This window comes from Pseudophryne corroboree, chromosome 2, assembly GCF_028390025.1.
Source record: "Pseudophryne corroboree isolate aPseCor3 chromosome 2, aPseCor3.hap2, whole genome shotgun sequence".
NCBI lineage: Eukaryota > Metazoa > Chordata > Amphibia > Anura > Myobatrachidae > Pseudophryne > Pseudophryne corroboree.
In genome coordinates this window covers 67,540,293-67,560,674 of record NC_086445.1, presented here as the reverse complement: position 1 = coordinate 67,560,674, position 20,382 = coordinate 67,540,293, and the positions used below count along the sequence as shown (strand labels likewise).

General features: G+C 44.7%; 1 protein-coding gene across 2 annotated transcripts in view; it reads right to left on the bottom strand.

The window, feature by feature from the left end:
- The window catches only part of LOC134999086 (glutamate carboxypeptidase 2-like), a 151,922-nt gene that overhangs the window by 66,267 nt on the left and 65,273 nt on the right, over positions 1–20,382 (bottom strand). For both annotated transcript variants that reach the window (XM_063951404.1, XM_063951403.1), the window contains exons 4-6: positions 17,692–17,793; positions 2,639–2,764; positions 1,398–1,584 (exon numbers count right to left, since the gene is read on the bottom strand). In XM_063951404.1, coding sequence (XP_063807474.1) covers positions 1,398–1,584; positions 2,639–2,764; positions 17,692–17,793 — 415 coding nt within the window. The remainder of the gene's footprint in view (positions 1–1,397; positions 1,585–2,638; positions 2,765–17,691; positions 17,794–20,382) is intronic.

Sequence of the window (20,382 nt, the reverse complement as noted above, 5' to 3'; positions counted from 1 at the left end):
GTTAATTTACATATTGGAGCCGATTGGCTGGTGCGTTTTTCACCATTTATCACTGGTTTATCACTTCCTTATGCCTTCTCCAGGTTAATACATCTGCCCCACAGTTACATATGTGCTATGTTGAATATGAGAGTTGTACTGCATTGACAATGTGCAGCCCTGAAGGAAATCATGTCACCCTCTCAGTCCCAGTCCTCACTGCAATTGGCTATCTGGCCAGGATTGGTATGTGATCCCGACGCACGGAATGCTGAATGTCAGTATACAGATACCGGCATCCTGTGTGGCAGAATGCTCGCAGGGGGGGCAAGCGCAATGAAGCCCCTTGCGGGCTCGCCATGCTGCGGGCTCGGTGATGAGCTTTGCATGCCACAGGTTCTATTTTCCCTCTATGGGTGTCATGAACACCCATAGAGGGGGAATCACCTACCTTGCCGGTATTCTGGATCCCGGCATCGGTATTAAGACATCTGGGATCCCGTCGAGCGGTGTGCTAACCGCATACCATCTGGCCCCATGTCTGACCACCCTGACTATGATGTTTACATCCAAGCTTTTCATGTTTATTTCCATGGAAAACACAACAAATACAAGACGTATTGGAAACACCTTTCTTTTGAATTGCTGGACCCCAAAAAAGATACAGAAATACTTTGATTAGTTGGTGACCGTGAGATGCATCATTTTCAGTTTACAAGTATGAGGTTTCACATCAGTTGAACCAGACATACTGTAGTGGACCAGGTCCTTGGAAATGAAGTTGAGAAGTTGGGTTAGGGATAAAAGGGATTTAATGATGTTTCTTGCAGATCTGGAAATACATCTAGCCAGTGCCATAGTCTCAGGAACACAGGAGGAGAATAATCAAATTATTATCTTTTAAAGAGGACAAGTAGAGGTTTTGCCCACAGAAACCAATCAGATTCTAGCTATCATTTTATAAAAGGTACTAGATACAATGATAGTTAGAAGCGGATTGGTTTCTGTGAGCAATGCCTCTACTTGTCCTCCTTTAGAAGGTTTGATCAATCTCCCCTACAGTTCCTGACCTCACTTGTTCAAAGCACTACTGAAGGAAAGTCCTGGAAAATGATAGAAGAGTGATCTCTGTAGAACAATATTTAGGGTAATGAAAATCTATGGAACGCCAAAGAGGGTTCAAGATACATACACTCTTTCCAAAATGTTGCAATAGCAGACACCAAAGTTCGTAGGGTGGCAGATGGTTTAACTTATATTCTCTACATTAGGTGTATGAAAGAAGAAGGAAATTCCATTGAATGATCTAGGCAATTTGTGATATATCCATCAAGTACCTTCTTGAATGGATTATAATATACATCAATATAGAACGTCAACCATTCCAGACTGAAGGGAGCTGAGGAGTCTGAACTCACCTTTAGCAGGATAACCTGGAGTCAGAGGGTCTCCTGCCCCATTCAGGTTCAGGACATTTCCACGTTGTGCGCCACCACCTGGCAGGTTCCAGCCGTCAGGATAGGGCTTTACCCCAGGGGCACAGTAATCAGCTGGATCGGAGTACAGGATTATCCCTTTAGCTCCAGCCTTTTCTGCATTATTAACCTAGGATAACATTGAGAGAATTTAGGCCCTCATTCCGAGTTGATCGCTCGCTAGCTACTTGTAGCAGCCATGCAAACGCATAGTCACCGCCCACAGGGGAGTGTATTTTCGCTTTGCAAGTGTGCAAATGCCTGTGCAGCCGAGCGGGTACAAACACATTTTGTGCAGAACAAAACCAGCCCTGTAGTTACTTATTCTGTGCGATGATTGCGGCGACGAAGGTCCCGGAATTGACGTCAGATACCCGCCCTGCAAACTCTCCCAGAAAACGGTTAGTTGACACCCATAAACTCCCACTTCCTGTCAATCTCCTTGCGATCGGCTGTGCAAATGGAATCGTCGCTATATAAGCAGTGCAGAACAACAATGCTCTTTTTACCCGTATGCCGCGCGTGCGCATTGCGCCCCATACGCATGTGTAGTTTGCTGTTTTTTCAAATGATCGCTACGCAGCGAACATCGGCAGCTAACGATCAACTCGGAATGACCCCCCTAGTGCAATAGGACAGTAAATTACACAATTAAAGTTACAACATTTAAAGTAACTTGCAGGACAATCTGAATATGTTATGGATATTTAGTGCATTTCATGCATTGATTTTCATTTTTGTTTTGATCTCTTTATGGGAGAATGGAATGTGGTAATCAATGTAATAAATTGTATTTCCTTAAGTGGCAAATAATTGGAATATCCTTCAACCACTGATGGTTAGCAACATTGATGGTTTGCCACCAATGATCAATGGATTTGCCATCAATGGCAGAGGTCCAATGGTTCTCTGTCATTGTAATTTTTTTCCTGGCACACTGTTAATGGTCCATAGCTCCGCCCCAAAATATGCCCATGTAGCCCTCACCCTTCCCCAATTGGCCCTCTACCTGCAGTGTCCACATCCCATCAGTCAGCTGCTGTGTGTGATGGTCATCCCTATGACCAACTCCATAAACCATTTGATGGTTCACCCCTATGACCTACGTCTTCAGCAGCACAGAATATAAACATGTAAAGGAACAAAATGTACGAAGGAACATAAAGAAAAAGTTTGATACTTACTTTGTTTCCTCTAAAGATTTTTCCATATCTGGCAATAACAATCTTGTCTTGGACACTGATGCTCAAAACCCGTTCTAGGAGATGAAAGTCTTCAGTACGTGCATAATTAACATAGACCAGTTCTCCCTGCAGCAAAACATTAACATTAGATATAAGGAACAAAAAATAAGATTTTACTCACCGGTAAATCTATTTCTCGTAGTCCGTAGTGGATGCTGGGGACTCCGTAAGGACCATGGGGAATAGACGGGCTCCGCAGGAGACTGGGCACTCTAAGAAAGATTTAGTACTACTGGTGTGCACTGGCTCCTCCCTCTATGCCCCTCCTCCAGACCTCAGTTGAGGAAACTGTGCCCGGAAGAGCTGACATTACAAGGAAAGGATTTTGGAATCCAGGGTAAGACTCATACCAGCCACACCAATCACACCGTATAACTTGTGATAACATACCCAGTCAACAGTATGAACAACAACAGAGCATCAGACAAACCTGATGCAACCATAACATAACCCTTATTTAAGCAATAACTATATACAAGTATTGCAGAAGAAGTCCGCACTTGGGACGGGCGCCCAGCATCCACTACGGACTACGAGAAATAGATTTACCGGTGAGTAAAATCTTATTTTCTCTAACGTCCTAGTGGATGCTGGGGACTCCGTAAGGACCATGGGGATTATACCAAAGCTCCCAAACGGGCGGGAGAGTGCGTATGACTCTGCAGCACCGAATGAGCAAACACAAGGTCCTCCTCAGCCAGGGTATCAAACTTGTAGAACTTTGCAAAAGTGTTTGAACCCGACCAAGTAGCTGCTCGGCAAAGCTGTAATGCCGAGACCCCTCGGGCAGCCGCCCAAGAAGAGCCCACCTTCCTTGTGGAATGGGCTTTTACTGATTTTGGAGGCGGCAAGCCAGCCGCAGAATGAGCCTGCTGAATCGTGTTACAGATCCAGCTAGCAATAGTTTGCTTTGAAGCAGGAGCACCCAGCTTGTTGGATGCATACAGGATAAACAGCGAGTCAGGTTTCCTGACTCCAGCCGATCTGGCTACATAAATCTTCAAAGCCCTGACTACATCTAGTAACTTGGAATCCTCCAAGTCACGAGTAGCCGCAGGCACCACAATAGGTTGGTTCAAATGAAAAGATGACACCACCTTTGACAGAAATTGCAGACGAGTCCGTAATTCTGCCCTGTCCATATGGAAAACCAGATAGGGGCTTTTACATGACAAAGCCGCCAATTCTGACACACGCCTAGCCGAAGCTAAGGCCAATAGCATGACCACTTTCCACGTGAGATATTTTATCTCCACGGTCTTAAGCGGCTCAAACCAGTGAGATTTCAGGAAACTCAACACCACGTTAAGATCCCAAGGTGCCACACAAAAAAGGGGCTGAATATGCAGCACTCCCTTTACAAACGTCTGAACTTCAGGTAGAGAAGCTAGATTTTGTTTATGAAAGAAAATGGATAGGGCCGAAATCTGGACCTTAATGGACCCCAATTCTAGGCCCAAAGTCACTCCCGACTGTAGGAAGTGAAGGAAACGGCCCAGCCGGAATTCCTCTGTAGAGGCATTCCTGGCCTCACACCCAGCAACATATTTTCGCCGTATACGGTGATAATGTTTAGCCGTCAGGTCCTTCCTAGCCCTTATCAGCGTAGGAATAACCTCATCCGGAATCCCTCTTTTCTACTAGGATCCGGCGTCCAACCGCCATGCTGTCAAACGCAGCTGCGGTAAGTCTTGGAACATACAAGGTCCCTGCTGCAACAGATCCTGCCCTAGAGGCAGAGGCCATGGGTCCTCTGTGAGCATTTCTTGCAGCTCTGGATACCAAGTCCTTCTTGGCCAATCCGGAACAATGAGTATTGTTCTCACTCCTCTTTTCCTTATGATTCTCAGCACCTTGGGTAAGAGATGAAGAGGAGGAAACACATAAACCAACTGGAACATCCACGGTGTCACCAGTGCGTCTACAGCTATCGCCTGAGAGTCTCTTGACCTGGCGCAATACCTCTGTAGCTTTTTGTTGAGGCGGGATGCCATCATGTCCACCTGTGGCAGTTCCCACCGACCTACAATCTGCGCGAAGACTTCTTGATGAAGTCCCCACTCTCCCGGGTGGAGGTCGTGCCTGCTGAGGAAGTCTGCTTCCCAGTTGTCCACTCCCGAAATGAACACTGCTGACAGTGCGCTTATGTGATTCTCCGCCCAGCGAAGAATTCTGGTGGCTTCTACCATCGCCACCCTGCTCCTTGTGCCGCCTTGGCGGTTTACATGAGCCACTGCGGTGATATTGTCTGATTGAATCAGAACCGGTTGGTCGCGAAGCAGGGTCTCCGCTTGACTTAGGGCGTTGTATATGGCCCTTAGTTCCAGGATATTGATGTGAAGGCAAGTCTCCTGCCTTGACCACAGCCCTTGGAAATTTCTTCCCTGTGTGACTGCCCCCCACCCTCGGAGGCTTGCATCCGTGGTCACCAGGACCCAGTCCTGAATGCCGAATCTGCGACCTTCGAGAAGGTGAGCACTCTGCAGCCACCACAGGAGAGACACCCTGGCTCTGGGGGATAGGGTGATTAACCGATGCATCTGAAGATGTGATCCGGACCACTTGTCCAGTAAGTCCCATTGGAAGGTCCTCGTATGGAACCTGCCGAAGGGAATGGCCTCGTATGATGCCACCCTCCTTCCCAGGACTCGAGTGCAGTGATGCACTGACACCTGTTTTGGTTTTAATAGATTCCTGACCAGTGTCACGAGCTCCTAAGCTCTCTCTATCGGGAGATAAACCCTTTTCTGGTCTGTGTCTCGGATCATGCCTAGGAGAGGCAGATGAGCTGTAAGAACCAACTGCGACTTTGAAATATATAGAATCCAGCCGTGTTGCCGTTACACTTCCAGAGAAAGTGATACGCTGTTCAGCAACTGCTCTCTTGATCTCGCTTTTATGAGGAGATCGTCCAAGTACGTGATAATAGTGACACCTTGCTTCCGCAGGAGCACCATCATTTCCGCCATTACCTTGGTGAATATTCTCAAGGCCGTGGAGAGACCAAACGGCAACGTCTGAAATTGGTAATGACAATCCCGTACCGCAATTCTGAGGTACGCCTGATGAGGTGGATAAATGGGGACATGAAGGTATGCATCCTTTATGTCCCGAGTCACCATAAAATCTCCCCCTTTCAGGCTTGCAATGACCGCTCTTAGCGATTGCATCTTGAACTTGAACCTTTTCAGGTATATGTTCAGGGATTTTAAATTCAATATGGGTCCGACCGAACCGTCTGGTTTCGGGACTACAACATGGTCGAATAATAACCCCCTTCTTGTTGAAGGAGGGGAACCTTGACCACCACCTGTTGAAGATACAATTTGTGAATTGCAGTTAACACTGTTTCCCTCTCGTGAGGGGAAGCCGGCAGGGCCGTCGGTGAGGGGGCATCTTCTCAAAGTCCAGCTAGTATCCCTGAGACACAATATCTATTGCCCAGGGATCTAACAGGGAGTGAACCCACTTGTGGCTGAACTTACGAAGGCGTGCCCCCACCGGGCCTAGCTCCGCCTGTGGAGCCCCAGCGACATGCAGTGGATTTTTGTAGAGGCCGGGGAGGACTTCTGTTCCTGGGAACTAGCTGTGTTGTGCAGCTTCTTTCCTCTGCCAAGAAAGGACGCACCTCGGACTTTCTTGTTTCTTTATTCGAAAGGCTGCATTTGATAATGTCGTGCTTTCCTAGGCTGTGCAGGAATATAAGGCAAAATATCAGAATTACCAGCTATAGCTGTGGAGACCAGGTCCGAGAACCCTTCTCCACACAATCCTCAGCCTTCCATATGCCTCTTAAGTCGGCATCATCTGTCCATTGCATATTCTACAGGACACGTCAAGCAGAAATCGACATAGCTTTGACTCTAGGACCCAGTATACTCATGTCTCTTTGGGCATGTTTTATATACACTGCTCAAAAAAATAAAGGGAACACTAAAATAACACATCCTAGATCTGAATGAATGAAATATTCTTATTAAATACTTTGTTCTTTACATAGTTGAATGTGCTGACAACAAAATCACACAAAAATGATCAATGGAAAACAAATTTATTAACCCATGGAGGTCTGGATTTGGAGACACCCTCAAAATTAAAGTGGAAAAACACACTACAGGCTGATCCAACTTTAATGTAATGTACTTAAAACAAGTCAAAATGAGGCTCAGTAGTGTGTGTGGCCTCCACGTGCCTGAATGATCTCTCTACAATGCCTGGGCATGCTCCTGATGAGGTGGCGGATGGTCTCCTGAGGGATCTCCTCCCAGACCTGGACTAAAGCATCCGCCAACTCCTGGACAGTCTGTGGTGCAACGTAGCGTTGGTGGATGGAGTGAGATATGATGTCCCAGATGTGCTGAATTTGATTCAGGTCTGGGGAACGGGCGGGCCAGTCCATGGCATCAATGCCTTCGTCTTGCAGGAACTGCTGACACACTCCAGCCACATGAGGTCTAGCATTGTCTTGCATTAGAAGGAACCCAGGGCCAACCGCACCAGCATATGGTCTCACAAGGGGTCTGAGGATCTCATCTCGGTACCTAATGGCAGTCAGGCTACCTCTGGCGAGCACATGGAGGGCTGTGCGGCCCCCCCAAAGAAATTCCACCCCACACCATTACTGACCCACTGCCAAACCAATCATGCTGGAGGATGTTGCAGGCAGCAGAACGTTCTCCTTGGCGTCTCCAGACTCTGTCATATCTGTCACATGTAATAGGAAAAGAGGGGAGAGAGACTCTTTGTTGGGGCACTCTTAGTCCAAAATGTTAGACACTAAAACATAACTTTTAATAGATAGAATAAAAATCTAGTGACTCAATAATAAAAATTAAATCTTGTGAACAAATATATTCATGCATATTATTCATGCATATCGCTCAATGCTTCTAATATAGGAATAAATATAAGAAATGCCTGGGTGAAAATTATTTATAGTTAATATTTTAATTGGGACAGAACTGTCTATAATTTGAGACAGGGTGTAGTTATGGTCCCTCAGGATTATTACCTATGTTCAGTTTCTCAATGTTGTACAATTTCTTAAAGAAAAAAGATTCAAGACAGTATGATCTTTAAATGTTGCCTTAGAAGGTCCTTAGACACCTGCTGCGCAAGATCTGGGCAGTGGTGTTGCTGGGAAGGCTTGTTACTCGATTAGACAGTGTATTATTCGACTCTATGCAATCAATAGAAGTCTGAAAACACGATGTGAGGATAAAGGCATTTACATACACATTAAATAGTGAGCAGTGTATTATTAGACTCTATGTAATCAGTTAAGGTCTGAAAACACAATGTAAAGATAAATGCATTTACATACTCGGTGGTAAAACAATATTGTGATTAATAAAGGTATGCAAAAGACAGTATTATGGGTTTTGCATGGAAATATGTTGGAAACCAAAGGATTTATTTGTATACGGTATATTTAGTAATAATACAGTGAGATACTCACACTTAAATCAACAGAAAAATAAAGTAATTGAAGAAAGAAAAAAAGGAGGGGTATGTCTTACTTCTGCTGTTCAGCTGGGTTGTTTACTGCACCTGGTGTTCGCTGTTGGTCCCCCACACAGTTACTGACCAGGCCTACCACAGATTTGCTTCCAAGATCGGACGAGATCAGGCGTATCCTGTGGAGTATGGCCGTAATCTGCTGAATGAGAGAGTATGACTGCCAAAGTGCTTCTGCTGTCCAAATTAATGGATGAGAGAGCATGAAAGAGATATATTTTATATACAGTGGGCTCTAAACTGATGCCAGATTTGGTAGTGTGCCCAGATGGAGTTCTACATAGAGGTAAATATATCAGAAAAAACGGAGCTTAGTGCTCTCCACTAGTTAAAGGTATATTTCTTAATTACAGGAGAGAGAGAGAAAGAAAAGGATCCCTAAAGGATACTAACAAACTGTGGTCATTTTGTTCTTGTACCAATATTGCATATAAATACTTCCAATCGATAACCATAAATGCCTTAGTATCAGAGAGTGCCCTGACATTCCAACAGTTAAGGAGTATATAAACTGTCAAGGATATTGACAAAAGTGCAAAAGCTTGATTCTTGTGCAAATATTGCATATGGTCACATTGCAATATGATATAAGAAAAAAAAATGCTATGGGCATTTTTATTTCTTGTGCAGATTTTGCATGTAATCACACTGCATAAATGTAATATAAATGTCAGAGGGTATTCTAAATTCAGAGGTATTGATGAACTGCAGACATTTGATTGCTATGCAGATGTTGCATGTGGTCACACTGCTATATGATATGAGTAACACAGATGCTCAAAAAATCAGATTTTTTAGTAAGCTACAAATACTTGTATGTAGTCACAATTCATAGATTGTAGCAAATTGCTATATCACTATGAGCAAGAATTAATAAGAATTATATTTGATATAGAAATAGTACATGATAAATTTTGGTGACCCTAAAAAGGGTCCTTACTGAACCGGTAGATCCCTTAGTGCGGGGGTGGGTTGCGCAGTCCCACAAAGTCCCATTAACCAAACGGCCCGTTTCACCTATCCATAGGCTTGACCAGTGAGCAAGCCTATGGATAGGTGAAACGGGCCGTTTGGTTAATGGGACTTTGTGGGACTGCGCAACCCACCCCCGCACTAAGGGATCTACCGGTTCAGTAAGGACCCTTTTTAGGGTCACCAAAATTTATCATGTACTATTTCTATATCAAATATAATTCTTATTAATTCTTGCTCATAGTGATATAGCAATTTGCTACAATCTATGAATTGTGACTACATACAAGTATTTGTAGCTTACTAAAAAATCTGATTTTTTGAGCATCTGTGTTACTCATATCATATAGCAGTGTGACCACATGCAACATCTGCATAGCAATCAAATGTCTGCAGTTCATCAATACCTCTGAATTTAGAATACCCTCTGACATTTATATTACATTTATGCAGTGTGATTACATGCAAAATCTGCACAAGAAATAAAAATGCCCATAGCATTTTTTTTTCTTATATCATATTGCAATGTGACCATATGCAATATTTGCACAAGAATCAAGCTTTTGCACTTTTGTCAATATCCTTGACAGTTTATATACTCCTTAACTGTTGGAATGTCAGGGCACTCTCTGATACTAAGGCATTTATGGTTATCGATTGGAAGTATTTATATGCAATATTGGTACAAGAACCAAATGACCACAGTTTGTTAGTATCCTTTAGGGATCCTTTTCTTTCTCTCTCTCTCCTGTAATTAAGAAATATACCTTTAACTAGTGGAGAGCACTAAGCTCCGTTTTTTCTGATATATTTACCTCTATGTAGAACTCCATCTGGGCACACTACCAAATCTGGCATCAGTTTAGAGCCCACTGTATATAAAATATATCTCTTTCATGCTCTCTCATCCATTAATTTGGACAGCAGAAGCACTTTGGCAGTCATACTCTCTCATTCAGCAGATTACGGCCATACTCCACAGGATACGCCTGATCTCGTCCGATCTTGGAAGCAAATCTGTGGTAGGCCTGGTCAGTAACTGTGTGGGGGACCAACAGCGAACACCAGGTGCAGTAAACAACCCAGCTGAACAGCAGAAGTAAGACATACCCCTCCTTTTTTTCTTTCTTCAATTACTTTATTTTTCTGTTGATTTAAGTGTGAGTATCTCACTGTATTATTACTAAATATACCGTATACAAATAAATCCTTTGGTTTCCAACATATTTCCATGCAAAACCCATAATACTGTCTTTTGCATACCTTTATTAATCACAATATTGTTTTACCACCGAGTATGTAAATGCATTTATCTTTACATTGTGTTTTCAGACCTTAACTGATTACATAGAGTCTAATAATACACTGCTCACTATTTAATGTGTATGTAAATGCCTTTATCCTCACATCGTGTTTTCAGACTTCTATTGATTGCATAGAGTCGAATAATACACTGTCTAATCGAGTAACAAGCCTTCCCAGCAACACCACTGCCCAGATCTTGCGCAGCAGGTGTCTAAGGACCTTCTAAGGCAACATTTAAAGATCATACTGTCTTGAATCTTTTTTCTTTAAGAAATTGTACAACATTGAGAAACTGAACATAGGTAATAATCCTGAGGGACCATAACTACACCCTGTCTCAAATTATAGACAGTTCTGTCCCAATTAAAATATTAACTATAAATAATTTTCACCCAGGCATTTCTTATATTTATTCCTATATTAGAAGCATTGAGCGATATGCATGAATAATATGCATGAATATATTTGTTCACAAGATTTAATTTTTATTATTGAGTCACTAGATTTTTATTCTATCTATTAAAAGTTATGTTTTAGTGTCTAACATTTTGGACTAAGAGTGCCCCAACAAAGAGTCTCTCTCCCCTCTTTTCCTATTACTTCAACTTATTGACTCTGGGAGCACCACCGACAAGTGATCAGCACTCATAGTGCATATAATTACTCCTAAGTCGGTCACAGATAAAGACCTGACGTTGGTCAATATCTGTACAAACAACCTGTTGCGGAACTACCCCTTTGTAGATTAACCATATCTGTCACATGCTCAGTGAGAACCTGCTTTCATCTGTGAAGAGCACAGGGCGCCAGTGGCGAATTTGCCAATCTTGGTGTTCTCTGGCAAATGCCAAACATCCTGCACGGTGTTGGGCCCTCATACCACCCTCATGGAGTCTGTTTCTGATCATTTGAGTAGACACATGCACATTTGTGGCTTGCTGGTGGTCATTTTGCAGGGCTCTGGCAGTGCTCTTCCTGTTCCTCCTTGCACAAAGGCGGAGGTAGCGGTCCTGCTGCTGGGTTGTTGCCCTCCTACGACCTCCTCCACATCTCCTGATGTACTGGCCTGTCTCCTGGTAGCGCCTCCATGCTCTGGACACTACGCTGACAGACACAGCAAACCTTCTTGCCACAGCTCGCATTGATGTGCAATCCTGGATGAGCTACACTACCTGAGCCACTTGTGTGGGTTGTAGGGAGGTCATACAGGCACGTGGAGGCCACACACACTACTGAGCCTCATTTTGACTTGTTTTAAGGACATTACATCAAAGTTGGATCAGCTTGTAGTGTGTTTTTCCACTTTAATTTTGAGGGTGACTCCAAATCCAGACCTCCATGGGTTAATAAATTTGATTTCCATTGATAATTTTTGTGTGATTTTGTTGTCAGCACATTCAACTATGTAAAGAACAAAGTATTTAATAAGAATATTTCATTCATTCAGATCTAGGATGTGTTATTTTAGTGTTCCCTTTATTTTTTTGAGCAGGGTATACACCTATCTCTTAAGACAGCATCTTTAATATATATATGTATATATAGAGATATATATATATATATATATATATCTATATGCATACTAGGGTCTCAATCTCTGCTGATAAGGTACCTGTCCACGCTGCCACAGCGCTATAAACCCATGCCGACACAATCGCCGGTCTGAGTAGTGTACCAGAATGTGCACGCTATCTGCAGGATCCCTGAGAATAGCTAGTGCTACCTTCTGGGCAAACGTGACACCCTAGGGGAAGATTCCCAACACATCCTGGCCCTAGTGGGGAAAGGATACTGCCTGAGAATTTTTTGTGGGAAGCTGCAGTCTCTTGTCTGGAGATTCCCGCTCTTTTTCCTCATGAGAGGAGGGAAATTTACCTCAGCTTTCTTCCCCTTAACATGTGTACCCTTGTGTCAGGGACAAATGAGTCATCAGTGATATGCAAATCATCTTTTATTACAATAATCATATATTGAATACCTTTCTGCCATTTTGGCTGTAACTTTGCATTATCGTAGTCGACACTGGAGTCAAACTCCGTGTCGATATCAGTGTTTATTATTTTGGATAGTGAGCATTGTGAGACTCTGAAGGTCTCTGTGACATAGGGACAGACATGGGTAGATTTCCTGTCTGTTCTCTAATCTTTTGTGCAATAATTCACCTTAGCACTTACACATATCCAAACAGGTGTCGGCGTTGTTGACGGAGACACCCTCTCACACACATATTTGCTCTATCTCCTCCTTAGGGGAGCCTTTTACCTCAGACATGTCGACACACACGTACCGACACACCACACACACAGGGGATGCTCTATTTGAAGACAGTTCCCCCACAAGGCCCTTTGGAGAGACAGAGAGTATGCCAGCACACACCCCAGCGCTATATGACCCAGGAATCACACAGTAACTTAGTGTTAACCCAGTAGCTGCTGTATATATTGTTTTTACGCCAAATTTATGTGCCCCCCCTCTCTTTTTCACCCTCTCTATCGTGCTTCTGCAGGGGAGAGCCTGGGGAGCTTCCTCTCAGCGGAGCTGTGGAGAGAAAATGGCGCTGGCGAGTGCTGAGGAAGAAGGCCCCGCCCCCTCAGCGGCGGGCTTCTGTCCCGCGATTTTGTGTAAAAATAATGGCGGGGGCTCATGCATATTACAGTGCCCAGCTGTATATATGCTGCTTTTTGCCAGGAGGTATCAATTGCTGCCCAGGGCGCCCCCCCTGCGCCCTGCACCCTACAGTGACCGGAGTGTGTGGGTTAGTGTGGGAGCAATGGCGCACAGCTGCAGTGCTGTGCGCTACCTCATATGAAGACAGGAGTCTTCTGCCGCCGATTTTGACGTCTTCTTGCTTCAACCCGCCGGCTTCTGTCTTCTGGCTCTGCGAGGGGGACGGCGGCGCGGCTCCGGGAACGGACGACCAAGGTTAGGTTCCTGTGTTCGATCCCTCTGGAGCTAATGGTGTCCAGTAGCCTAAGAAGCGCAACCTAGCCGCAGTTAGTAGGTTTGCTTCTCTCCCCTCAGTCCCACGTAGCAGAGAGTCTGTTGCCAGCAGAAGCTCTCTGAAAATAAAAAACCTAACTAAAATACTTTCTTATTAGCAAGCTCAGGAGAGCTCACTAAAATGCACCCAGCTCTGTCCGGGCACAGATTCTAACTGAGGTCTAGAGGAGGGACATAGAGGGAGGAGCCAGTGCACACCAGTAGTACTAAATCTTTCTTAGAGTGCCCAGTCTCCAGCGGAGCCCGTCTATTCCCCATGGTCCTTACGGAGTCCCCAGCATCCACTAGGACGTTAGAGAAAAGTCTCACTTAAGAGTCAGTAGGAAATCCACTCTGACACCAGGTGTAGGACCTGAGCACCAGGAGTGGATGACCACCAATTGGTTGTGACTGAATGCTGATTAAACATAGGTCTTTATGATACAGTAGGACCTCAACATCAAAGTCCAAGACTGCAGCATAACCAACCAACTGGACTTACACTTGGGTGTTCAGAATTACAAAACACTGATCATGTGCGGAATCATGGCATTGTCCTGGATGAAGCCTTGACACTTAAACATCAGATATTAGCCACAATGAAATCAGGAGTCTTTCATCTGAGGAACATAACACTTAATACCTTCGGAAGATCTGCTGAAAGTCATTCATGCATTTGTATCATCTCAATTAGACTACTGCAATGCCCCCTACCTTGGTCTCCCAGCAAAAGAATTGCAACACTTACAGCTGGTACAAAATGCAGCTTTACCAACCAGCCCCATTTTAGGCAACATAGCGCCCATTCTCTACTCCCTACACTGGCTGCCTGTAAGATGGCGAATCGCTTTCAAGATTGGCTTACTCACTTTAAAAGCCCTACAAGACAAGGGCCCAAAGTACCTGAAGCAGCATCTGATTCCATTCTGCGCCACTCTTACTGCAATCTGATGAAGGACTTTTACCAGTACCTACAATCTCCTATATAATTCATCTGGGGGTCGAGCATTAAGACATTTGGCTCAGACTCTATAGGGCCCGCTTCCTCACACAGTTCCAGAGGCCCCCACTCTAGAATCCTTTAAAAATAGACTCAAGACTTTCCTGTTTACTCAAGAATTTTCTTAATGTCCCTTTAGTATCTACATGCTCTCTGTATTTTAATGAAAAGCTTTTCTGTACTTTATATTTCTGTACTCTATTATGTTCATTCTATCTGTTAAGCGCCTTGAGTCCTATTGTGGAAGACCGCTATATAAATAAAATTATTATTATTATTATGATTAATATGGTTGTACACAACAATTACTTCAAATATTTCTAATTGGGTTTTACAGCCATTACAATGGAAATGTATAGAAGGAGTGAGCAGTCTCCAACTTGTTGTGAGTAACTTACAACCAATAGGATGCTGCAATTTATAGTACTGAACACTCTAGGACCATGGCTCCCTCTCTGAGGCCACCTTCTAAAGGAGCAGGAGCTGTGCTGTCACCTCCTTGCCCTCTTCTGCTGCCAGTCATTGAAACGGTAGCAGCTACAGTATTACCATCTCATGTAAAGTCTCCATTCACTTGGTACTGTACTTGTGTTGTACTCTGATGCTGTGTGCAGGTTAAACAGAAGACTGATAATTAGGGGGCATGTGGTGTACAAACAAGAAGGGAGCAGGTAGAACACAGACTGGGCAGTGGGTGGGGCATATATGACACAAGGTGGAGAGGAGTAAGGGCATGTAGGACACTGGCTGGAGAGGAGGGGGTCATGTAGGAAATATAGTATGTTGGTGAGGAGGGGAGGAATGTAGGACATGTGGGTAAGGAGGGGGCATATGAGAAGTCACATGGGCGGAATGTGAAACACAGGCACACTGTTGTGGAGAGTGGGGCATATAGGACACAGATTAAAGGATGGGGCATATAAGACAGGCTGGAGAGAAGGGGGGCATATAGGACTCAGACTGGAGACCAGGGTGGGGCACATAGGACACAGGCTGGAGGGAATACTCGGGCTTATAGAACATGATTAGGGGGAAGAAGGACACAAGTTGGGAAGGCGAGGAAATATATGACACAGGCTGGTGAGGCGGAGGGCATATTGGACACAGGCTGGAGAAAAGGGGGGCATATAGGACACGGGCTGGTGTGTCGGAGGTGTGCATGTAGGACACAGGCTGGTGTGAGGCAAATGACATAGTCAAGGGGCAAGTGGGAGACAGGCAGTTGAGGTGGGGGGCATATGAGACGCAGGGGGAAATGTACTGTGTCAAACCTTCTAAAGAGCAGACATTGAGATAAGTTGTCAATAGAAACCAATCAGCTTCTATCTAGCATACAATAAGTCCATGCTATAAAATAATAGATCCTGATTGGGTTTGATATATCTACCCTACAGTCGGATGAGGCACGAGTGTTTGTGTGTGGGGGGGATGTAAGATATGGGCTGGGGAGGTGCATGTGGGAAAGAGATGGATGAGGAGGCCGCTGCATTATAATCAGTGGGCAATAACTAGCGTACTTCTAAAGACCACTTATTTATATTTTACATGTATCCTTCGATTCTCTACAGTAGCTCTTAAGGCCCATACACACTTGACGATAAAATGAGCGACGTCGTTCATTTCAGCCCTCATCAACGACGTCGCTCATTATATCGTCAAGTGTGTATGTATGCATCCGACGACCACCGATGCGCGGCCCCGCGGGACGTTAACGACCCTCGCTTATCTGTGGAGCATGTATGCTCAATTTCCACTATGGTCGTTACCGACCAGAGACGTCGTTGAATGTGTATGGTGTGAACGACCAACGACCAAGCCTCTGTTCACCAGCTCATTATTTTAATAAACTGTTCAGCTTGGATGCTTCAACGATGAGTGGTCTTTGGTCGTTGGTAGTGTGTATGCTCATGTCGTTTGCTCAGCTGTTCAAGGGAAGTTCAAGGGAAGTCGTTAACGACGTGTGCATCGTCAAGTGTGTATGGGCCTTTAGGCTATGCTATGCAAGATATACAAAACAGGTCATATCTCCATGCACTCTGTCAAAGTAATGTATACTATGCTGACCTCTAGTTGTAACACGGACACGGTTATAGGGACAATGCGGGACACATCCTTACCAGGCCATAAAAGTTAAAGTTTATGTGAATTCTTTCATTTTACTGTCATTTTATTTGACGGCAGTGACTTACAAGAAGAGTAGGGTTAATTTTAGCATCCTGAGATAAGGTTTAATTATATGGACAAATTCTGAAAATTATGTATATTTAGAACTTGTCAATTTAAAAAATTACTAGGTTGGGGGGGACTCTGGGGCTAATTCAGTCCTGACTTAGTTACAATTGACCAAATGTTCAGGAATTTTGGGGTGGTGACAGGGAGAGTTTCAGAAAGCGGGGACGTGCTGGCCACATTTCCCCGGCATGCCAAAAACAACAACTGTGTCTTCGGATGCAGTTTCACAGGCCACTGCAGTGTAGGTTTGCTAGACATCCGGAGTAACCTGGGGATTACTCAGATGTCCGATGGGCTGACCAGTGTTAGCTCCGTGGATCCGATGCTGCATCTTTGGACTCAGGCAGCAGATCTGAGAAGGCGGCAGTGAGTGCCTTTTGCAAAGGACGCCACCTACGGCAAAGTATATACGCAACTGTAGGCTTGCATCGTAATGTAGAAGTCACAGACAGAGCAGAGGCCACTGTGTTCCTGCCCCCACCAAGTACATGCCCCCTATTCTCTAAACCACACAGGACATTGTGCTTGTACCCCCGTCACCCACTGTCTCTCCCTGTCACCCAATGCCTTCCCCTGTCACCCTTTGCCTTCCGACAGACATCAACCTCTGCCTCCACTTGCCTTCCGCTATCATCCTTTGCCTTTCACTGGACATCACCCTTTGCCTTCCGCTGTCATCCTCTTCCTCTCCCCGTCACCCACTGCCATGTGGCATATTGTAAACTTGGGTTGGGGTGGAGGAGGGGAGCCTAAATTATATTTTCACAAGTTCCACCACTGCAGATGTTAATGAATTTCCTCACAGAAATTACACGTGAAATGTATGTGCTTATTAATAAAGATAATCAAATGCAGATTAGTGTTAATCATGAACAGAAAACATAGGACCATATATGGAAATATAAGCTTTGTTAGTAACTGAGTATTTGATGGACTATATCAACAATGTCTAACACTACTTCTCCATAGAAATTATTATGTTGTTTACCTCAGGTATCCCAGGCGCTGAGTATGCATTGTATGGGGGGACAACATCCGTAACATTTTCATATCCAGGGGGGATGGGCTCATATAAAGATGTATTGAACAACTAGGTAAGAAACCAAAAACAAAAAAAGTCAGTGACTAAAGCCTATGTAATCCCGCACATCCCTTTCAGGCATTGTATTACCTTAGATATTGCATATACCACATTGAAGTATTTGGTTAAAATAAAATGCAAAGTTCCAGAAACGCTCTGTGCAAACTGAGGCCGTATACAATCTTACATATATGCGGCATGGCCATAAGCATGTGGACACCCAGATTATGCTTGATGAATATCTCATTCTAAAAGTATGGGCAGTAATATGGAGTTGGTCCCCCTTTGGCTCTATAGCAGCCTGCACTCTTCTGTGTAGAATTTCCACTACATTGGAACACGGCTTCAGGGATCCACTCTATAGCACTCCAGCCGATGCTAGGCATTGCACATGGTGACCTGAGGCTTGCATATGACTGCTCACATATGGAAACCCAGTTCATGAAGCGCCAGATGAACATCTTGTTTGCGACGTTGTTTCGAGAAGCAGATTAAGACTTAGGAACCTATTCAATATCCGTAAAAGTAGGTGAAAATAAAACTTGATGTGCTTACCCCATTCATTAAAGAGGTAACGTGAAATCTCCTGCTTACCGATCATTCCCGTTGTGGATTTATCAAACTCCAAAAATAAATACAGTAATTTTTGGAAGTCGTTTGCAGAAACGGATTTTAGCTGGCGTCTGTTCTTGAAGACCTACTCTTCCCTTTGGGAAGGAGTCTTTGGTATCACGGAGCAATCCATTTGGATACCTTCGCCCCCATTGGCTAGCACACTAGCACTGCCCGGTCAGATCTGAACTCCATCTCTACTAGCAAAATCCGCGTATTACAGATTGTGCCCCAAAGCAATGTTGATTTCTTGCACTGTTAAATAGCTACAGTGATTCTGTATCCACCGCTGCAGCTCGCTTTGAGATGGATGTCTACCTTACGGCGGGCCACCAGATTTTTTAATGAATAGACTGCTTAGTATTGAGTGTTGCAACTGAGGAAAGACGCTCTACATGGACCAGTTCCATAAGTCTGTGTTACCTACCGTTTGTGCCTCAGTGGTTATTGGGCCTAATTCAGACCTGATCGCAGCAGCAAAATCTCTCTCTAATGGGCAAAACCATGTGCACTGCAGATGGGGCAGATATAACATGTGCAGAGAGAGTTAGATCTTGGGTGGGTTATATTGTTTCGGTGCAGGGTAAATACTGGCTGCTTTATTTTTACTGCAATTTAGATTTCAGTTTAAACACACCCCACCCAAATCTAACTCTCTCTGCACATGTTACATCTGCCCCCCTGCAGTGCACATGGTTTTGCCCATTAAAGAAAACTGTTGCTGCTGTGATCGGGTCTGAATTACGGGGGTCATTCCGATCGCTCGCTGCAGTTTCTCGCAGCGCAGTGATCGGGTTGGAACTGCGCCGGCGCCGCAGTTCGCCGGCGCATGGCAGCTGTCGTTGCCTAGCGATCGCCTCTGAGGCAGAGGCGGTTTCTGGGCGGGAGGTGGCTGGATGGCGGCGTTAAGCCGCCGTTTAGGGGGTGCGGTCCGGCCAACGCAGGCGTGGCCGGACCGTGGGGGGGGGGGGGGGGGGCGTGGCGGCTGCGTGACGTCACATGCAGCCGCTCTGGGCCGGGGAGCGATGAGTAGCTCCCGGCCAGCACGCTAAAGCTGCACTGGTCGGAAGCTACTCTTGAAGTGCAAAGGCATCGTCGCTGTGCGATGCCTTTGCAATTCTGCGTGGCGGACTAGCCCTGTGCTGGGCGTCCCCCCGCATGTCAGTGTGAATGATCGTAACTCTGCTAAATTTAGCACAGCTACGATCAACTCGGAATGACCCCCTACACGCTTTGCTCCTACACATTTCCACTTCACAAAAACAGCACTTAAGGTGACCGGCGCAGCTCTAGCAGGGCAGAAATTTGACACAGACTTACTATAAAGATGGTGTCCTATGCCAGCACCACGTTGGTAAGTTACTGAGCTTTTTCGGTATGGCCCACTCTACTGCTAGTATGTGACTATGGAACTTGCATGGCTGTACTGTAGTCCTTATTCTACGCATCAGTTAGCAATGGGTGTGGCTGAAAAAGCTAAATGCTGCGATTAGAATGGAAATACTGTACATACTTTTGGCCATGTAGTAACCTGTAGTTAATGTGTATATACTATATAGGGGTTTCCTAGCATAAACGGCTAATTTCTGCTGAAAAGTGCAATGAAATATTCAAATTATACCAAATAACTAGTTGAGTGTTCTTGGAAAATAGCATGGTTTAAGTGTGCGTCAGTGGAGGACAGTCTTATAAAACAGCAGCAGTGTATATTTTACCTTAAAAGAATACTCTCACTTAAAACTGCGAATTCATCCCAAGATATTCATTATTGGGGTCCGCTATACTGTATATCTCAGGTCACCTCACTTCCACAGACAGTGTATTGTCGCTGTCTACACAAATCAAACACACACAACACAAACAAGAACACACAAAATATCTGCTGCACTCCCCTCGCTCCTGCATATTTAAAAGGGAGGGATCAGTTCTCAGCGATGGATGCGATTTGCCGTTCCAGAGGTGCACAGGAAAACTTATGACACTGCA